Raw genomic sequence first — 7,685 nt, forward strand, 5'->3', positions numbered from 1 at the left:
ATAAAGTACTCAGTAAATATTTTTTGACTGGATGAATGGATGAATGGCAAACAATGCTAAAAAGCTTAGGGGCGGGTGCAGTGGCACAGCGGTTAAGTTCACATGTTCTGCTTTGGTGGCCTGGGCTTCACCGGTTCAGATCCTGGGTGCAGACATGGCACTGCTTGGCAAGCCATGCTGTGGTAGGTGTCCCACATACAAAGTAGAGGAAGATGGGCACGGATGTTAGCTCAGGGCCAGTCTTCCTCAGCAAAAAGAGGAGGATTGGTGGTAGCTGGCTCAGGGCTAATCTTCCTCAAAATAATAATAAAAAAAAAACCTAATTAAACGAAACTTGACTTAAACTTCACATCTTTTAAAAATTAACTCAAAATGGATAATAGACTTAAAATGTAAAGCATAAAATCATAAAACTCTTAGGAAAATACGTAGAAGGAAATATTAGGGATCTAGGGCTAGGCAAAGAGTTCTCAAACTTGACATCAAAAGCACGATCCACAAAAGCAAAAACTGATAAAGCGGACCTGATCACAATTAACAACTTTCGCTCTCTAAAATCCCATGTGAAGAAGATAAAAACATAAACTACAGACTGAGAGAAAATATTTGCAAACCACATACCCGACAAAGAACTAGTATCTAGACCAAATAAACAACCCTCAAAACTCAACAGTAAAAAATCAAACAATTCAATTAAAAATGGGCAAAAGACATGCACAGATATTTTACCAAAGAAGAAAGTGTACAGGAGATTTCTGCATATTTCTTGGAACTGCATGTCTCTACAATTATCTCAAAAAAAAAAAAGACAGAGAATTGTACATGGGTGAATTTTATAGTATGTTAATGATACCTCAACAAACTCCTTTAAAAAAAAAGAATTAGAAACTCCAATGAATGCTCTAAAGAAGGTGACCAAGGACACAGAAAGTATAGCGTAATTTGAGAAACGTTAACTATTTTATATTTCAGGAAATCCAACTAGCTATTAAAAATCTATGACCTATGAATTATCTCTAACTTCATGGAATTTACTATACTATAGCTCACAAGAAGACAGCATCAAGGAATACAAACTCTTAAAGATATAATGATATTTTGAATATTTACATCGGATCCTATTTACACAGGAATTGACAATAACTGGGTAAAAGCATAAATGCAAAAAGATTGATATTTGTGTGCCTCTGACTTGGTGTAACTAAAAAAAAATTAAAGAGAAAACGTATAATTACTTACGCCTGTTTACCAAAAACATCACCACACCATTAAACTTGAATACAACCTCCATTTCCTCATTCCTCAAAACATACAAAACTAACATAACCTCCATTAATAAACCTGACTAAAAATCAAAGTATATAAACTAAAGTGAATTAATCTGGATTGCTTCAAATAATATTGTCATATTTCTAATATGTGGAAATGATCTTATTAAAAATATTTTCAAAATCAAAGGAAGTTTTGTTTCAATCTCCTGAATTCTTGTATAACCTAGTTTCTATTAAAATAACAATAGCAACATTAATAATAATACTTTTATTATGCACTGAATAATTATTTGGAAGAGCCTACCTTTTTTAAAAAAACTGAGTAGACCTTTTTGGTTTTTAAAATTAATTTCTAGTTTTATTATGCTGAGATTAGAGAATGTGGGCTACTGATGTCTGCTTAAGAGAAATAGGTAGGTTTTCTTGACACTGCTATTCTGGAGGGTGAATTTAAAATTGGAGCTCCAATTACACCATATGCTGTGTGACCTGAGATATTTCAGACAAGGTTTCTGAGCTTCAGTTTCCTAAAAAGTGGGGGAAACCACTCCTCTCTATTTTACAGGGTTGCATGAACCTTAACTGAGATAACATATAGAAAAACATCTTTTAATTGGTACAGCACTATTTAGGTCCTGACTCACTTTTATTTTTTAATGCAAAAAACCCAAAAAGAAACAGCTATAATTTTATGACATGATTTTGGATATAGTTCTCTCATTTTTTAAAAAAGAAATACAGTTTTAGTGTAAACAAATCTTTTATAACATACCATGAAGGTCCTTCCACCTAGCAGGCAGTATGAGTTAGATAAATTACCAACAACTACATCAGTTACTAATTTACTAAAGCTTGTAAGAACAATAATACTTTTCTATTTACTTCCAGTAGATGGTTACTTTCTAAAAGAGATGGTCTTTTTGACCGACTATTTGTAATGTCTTGTTCTCTTCTCCAAAGAGTAGAGTATTTACACAAAAGAATCAGAAATTATTTTATAAATAACTGTTGGTATATCTAATATAAAGGCTATCTGTAAAATATTAAGCAGCTTTAATCAAAACATCTCTATGTAATAAGTTAAACATCAAATAAAGCACTATTCTATAAGAAAAGGGTAACTGCACTGATGCTTTTAGTAATTCTGTGGCACTAAGATTCAAATAGCACATGCTGTGGTGACAACTATATGTAATAATGGTTTATAATTTAGGTGGAGAATGCACATTGGAGGATGAGAAGACTAGAAAGGAGGCTGGAGGTCTCAAAAAAACATTCTTCTTTAAATGCTTTTGTTTGAAGCAAACCAATTCCATAAGTCTCTTCCTGAGCAAACAGTGTTAAATCACTGGTATGTGATGATAGACACATAAATAACCTCATTTAAATACTCATTATAAAAGGTAAGTTTTCTTCAACATTTCTTAAATACCTAAATAGGGGAATCTTAAGAAATTTCCTATCTCAGATAAAGATATAAAACGTATATCAAAAGAGACGTCTTTAAAATGTAAATTCTACTAAGACTTAAAAGATGAAGAAATTCACTTATTTATATTTTTTTAGAAATTTTCAATTAGAAAGTAACAACTGGAGTTTTGATGATTTTAAGTTTTAAAAATCTTTAAGTGATATCATGTGACATTACTCAATGGCATAAGAACATGGGAGAGTCAGTGAGAAAATATTTTCTATGACATTTAGAGTCAAATTTGCAGCCCAACATTTATTTCTCTACTTCCAAAAGGAGAGACCACCAAAGCAGTTTAGAACAGACAAAGAAGAGAAATTTGGAAAAAAAAAAAAAAAAAGAGAGAGAGAGAGAAGGGAAAAAAGGAAAAAACCTGATAACCAATCACACTCCTAAAATTGAAAAGCAACAAATGTTGAGAAATGAAGGAAGAGTACGTCAGTAAGGAGGTCTTTCTAAGGAGAAAAGGGAAATAGCTAAGTACCAAGAGGTCACAAGGTACATTAAACACATAAAGAAAACCCAGTCATTAAATTTAAAGATCTGGTCCTGCAAGAGCAGTTTTTGTTACTAAAAGGCATACCATGTGTAGTTTGTTTTTTTTTTTTAAACTCAAAAAGATTTACAATATTACTTTGTTTTCTGAAGGTTTTTTTCCTGTTCTTTAATTGGATTCTATAATGAGTGTTACCAAGTGGCATCTAAATAAATGTAAAAATTAAAATGAGTCATTTAAATGTACCCAAAAAGCTGAGAACTGTAGGCTTATTTAATTTCTTAGGCTTGTTTCGCAAGAAACATTCCACTGTTTTTAACTTTTAAATAAATTTATCATATTTCTCACTAGCATTATTTTTAATGCACTGGTTCTTACTTAACTGCACTATTTATTCAACCCAATTGTAATCAGCAGCTGCCATGGCAGCATATGCAAACCCACCTCCTTGGGGCACACGACACTCCATGCCCACTAACCACAATGGCCATTCCATTGTGAGCTGTGGAATTAAAAAAACAAAACAAAACAAAAACTGTAATTCTCACAGAATTGCTTTTACAGAAATAAGACAAGGTATTAAAATAAAATAACCATTAAGGGCAACCTGAAATACAAGGGAAGTTAGAAATGAGGTGACAAAACATCTAATAATGGAAAGAGACTGACACAAACATAGATTTGATTCAGGCTCCTACTCTTAACTGGTTGTATGGGGCAAGTCCCTTATATTTGGAAGTCTCAGTTTCCTCACCTGTAAAACAAGGGTTTTAAACTTGATGATCCCTAAGGTTTTGTTTAGCTATAAAATTCTACGGTTCTGTAAAATGAGAAAAAAATCCTAAAAAGTAAAATAAAATGAAGAGGTGATGGAGATAGGTGTGTATGTATGTGTGGATATAGAATCTGTCTTTTCCATCTCTCTGTTCCCCAGGTTTATAACTTCTACCAAACACTACTCAATATGAGCAAACAGGGGCTCTCCACACACAGCTCTTGCTAAAATTTTGTTCCTTCATTCAAACAGCTTACGAAATTCTATGGAATCTATTCTTGAAGAATACGCGAACTGCTGATCACAGAGCTAAACTCCCACAACTTGCTGCCTAAACTTGAAACCACAAATATCTTTTCTCATTTCTGTATCACTAAAATACTTGCCCCAAATATGACATAAACTTATTCAAGTCAGGAAGTTTTCATTTTATTTTAGAATTTATGTCAATAAATTGGTCAGAAAAAAACGAGAAAAAATAAAGAAACAGGGAACACAAGTTTCTAGAAGTAGATGTATTTCTTAAAGTTGTTTTAAAATTTTAAGTAAAATAATTCAATGAAAGAGCAACATGAGTTAAATGTATATTTCATAGATTTCAGTATTAATGATTTTGATGCTTTATCACAGGCCAGCCAAGACGTTAGCCTCAGTTTCCAAATTGGAATCAAGATGTAGGTAAAAAAATAGTTGTACATAGCAGCTGGTAGTAATAAAACCATCATTTTAATGACTAATTTCAACGCACTGTGATCAAAGAAAAGATAATCTCTTGGTAATTTGATCTTTTTATATTGTTAAATGAAGAAAATTACTATCTTTTAATCTATGCAAAGGCACAATAAACACACAAAACATTCCCTATTAAACTGATCATATATAATAAATTATGACGCATGTTTTAGCTTATGTAGCAGTTATTACCATAAGATATTTAGTGGGTGGAAGTATTTCAATTGTGTTATTTTCTCAAGCATCTGTTAAAACTTTGCAGACATCTAACGGCCCAAAACTACATTAGTTTATTGGCTGTAACCTACTATAAATGAACTATGTTAAACTGATAGGGAGCCCTGACTTAAAAGCCAAATTTACAATTTGAGAATTGACACATTCAGGCTGGTTAAGCTCCTGAAGTATAAAAGATAAACTTAAATAATACTTTACTAACAGATAAAGATATACGACATCTTTCAAACCTAGAAGCAGCATAGGCAATTTTATAGTGGATCACAGACAAAAGAGTGTCACAACAAACCCTGAAGCTTGTACCTTTAAATTCCAATAAGTGTATATGGTTCACTAACAAAAGTTGTGCTGGTGACTTACAGCCAGGTAATGCTGAAAGAAGATGCCTGCCACCTAATAATACTTACGACAGACATACAAGACACATTTCTATTCTATGACACACCTCTTTCATCCTTATTGGATCTCATACCAACATAAAGACTGTCACTGACCTGCATTCTTTCTAATCTAGAACGGCTTACTTCTAGCCTTTCCTAACTTTTCTCCTCCTTAAAAGCTATCTTCGCTCATGTTTATTTTGATACAATTTCAACCACATAAAATGGCAATAGGTAAGGAATATCCAGTCTCCAGCTGTGATATGCTCTGCTCATGAACACCCTAAAAACACAAACATTCTTCACACACATCATCCCTCAGGTAAAGTTTCCTAGAGCCCCTCTTCAGATAATTAGTACGAAAAAAGACCAAAAAAAAAAAAAAAACCTTTACCAAGAGAGAGAATGCTTGTACAAGTTTCTTTCTTTACAACCTGTCACTTCTCCTTGTCTGACTGCATTTCTGTAGGACTCATTTTTGATCAATTATTTCCACCTATTAATTCCTAAAACTTATCAGCAAGACTATCTGTGTTAGGCAGCCTCTAAGATGGCCCTTGAAGATCCTTAGCATCCTGAGATTCATGCCCTTGTATAATCCTCTCTCCAATGATTCTGAGTTGGACTCACTGACTCCCTTCTAACAAATACAATAAGGCAGTACTGACAGACAATACCACTTCTGAGATGAGGTTATAAAAGACTATAGAGAATCTTGGGTGCTGAATGCTCAACCTAGGGGAAGCCAACTGTCATACTGTGAGGGGGGCCCATGGAGAAGCCCATGTGGTGGAGAACCCAGGCTTGCCAACAACCAGGAAAGCCCACTTGGAAATGGATCCTCCTCCCCCTGGATGGAGCCTTCATATGAGATCACAGCCCCCAACTACAGCTGGCCTACAACCTCATGAAAGAACTTGAGTCACAGTCGCTCTGCTAAGCTGCTTCAGAATTTCTGACCCACAGAGACTGAGATAATAAATGTTTGTTGTTTTAAGTGGCTAAGTTTTGGGGTAATCTGTTACTCAGCAATAGATAACACAGTATCTCATCAGACAAATTATAGAGTTAACTTGATAAAAATGGGAAGTTCCCTGGTCAATCTGAAAAACAGAATAAAATTTATTTTTCATTCTGAGATCTCAATTTTGTAAGCCATTTGCTTAGGGGGAAAAACCCCTCATATCTCAGAAACACGGTTACCGAAATCCAAATATTAAAAGAAGGAGAAGGAAAGTTGAAATGGAAAACATAAATTAGTTTCGCTTTGCAGTAATAAAGGTCACGATATATTGATTTGGAGATTAACACCTAGGATCCTTGAAAATAAAAATTCCACTTGTTAAAATAAGTACATACAAATATTAAATTACTAAACACATACAGGGCCTGAAATTTAAAAAAAACAAAGAAACAACTTAAATGCTGAGGATTGAGATTTATTTACGTAATTTGATCCAAAGAATATTTGAGCACCCACCATGTAAGAAACTAGAGTCCAGGCAGAGAGAGACAAACAAGAGACGATAAATTAAGAATTTGCCGAATTTATAACCAAAGTTTGACGGCTGAAGCAACTGGGAATCCACTGTGACCTTAACTGTATGTGTTTGCATTCATCTCACTGGAAAGTATGTAAAGAATCGAAAACTGTGCCTACGCACCAAAAAACCCCCCACAAAAAACATAAAAACCCACCGTACTTGAAAAGCAACACTTGGGCAAGAGAGTAATCCTTGCCATTCCTTGGCTTTATTTCGGAAGGAAGCTGAGTCACTAACCTGGGGTCCCAAACTGACCTATATACCTCAATGGCCTAGAAACACAAGAAACACACCTACTCCCGCCTCCTGGCACAGATTCCTCATTTTAATAAGCCAGCACCGCTGTCTCTCAAGATGCCCTGCACTGTCATTGGTCCCAAAGTCTTGCGGGTTGGCAAGTTTCTGCCAACTGGCAACCACCGGCTGCTTTTATTTCCGAGAAGAAAAGTAGGGTTGTACAGGGAAAAGAGGCAAGAGCGCTGAAATATCTAGGCTGATGCTTGTACCTGAGCGACCTGCGATCCCCACCGCCGCCGCGACGAATCGGCCTCTGGGCGGGGGCTTTGAACCAAAAAGAAAATGGCTCAGCCGGGAACTGGAGCCCAGGCCATGGAGAAGCCGGCCCAAACTTTACTTGTTCACGACGGTGGAGGTGCCAGCTGTGAGAATACCAGAAACAGCACTGGATCCCTCCCGAACTCGGCGCGCCTCAACCTGCAGCAACCTGAGCAGCCGACTTGTACGAGTTTTGACGTTTCCTATTGTTGCCGGAAGTGACG

At 35.3% G+C, this 7,685-nt stretch overlaps 1 protein-coding gene across 4 annotated transcripts in view; it reads right to left on the reverse strand.

Annotated features, from left to right (window-relative positions):
* Positions 1 to 7,553, reverse strand: part of FBXO8 (F-box protein 8) — a 47,278-nt gene extending 39,725 nt beyond the window's left edge. For 2 of the 4 annotated variants that reach the window (XM_014842138.3, XM_070505076.1), the window contains exon 1: positions 7,413 to 7,553. Coding sequence is in view for 1 of the 4 variants with exons in the window: in XM_070505075.1 (XP_070361176.1) it covers positions 7,066 to 7,105 (40 nt within the window). In the remaining 3 variants the exon portion in view is untranslated. Of the gene's footprint in view, positions 1 to 7,065; positions 7,145 to 7,412 lie in introns of those variants that run through there. The other 2 variants (XM_070505074.1, XM_070505075.1) reach the window with 2 other exon arrangements.
* Positions 7,554 to 7,685: the final 132 nt, after the last annotated feature.

Source organism: Equus asinus, chromosome 3 (assembly GCF_041296235.1).
Source record: "Equus asinus isolate D_3611 breed Donkey chromosome 3, EquAss-T2T_v2, whole genome shotgun sequence".
NCBI classification, from domain to species: domain Eukaryota; kingdom Metazoa; phylum Chordata; class Mammalia; order Perissodactyla; family Equidae; genus Equus; species Equus asinus.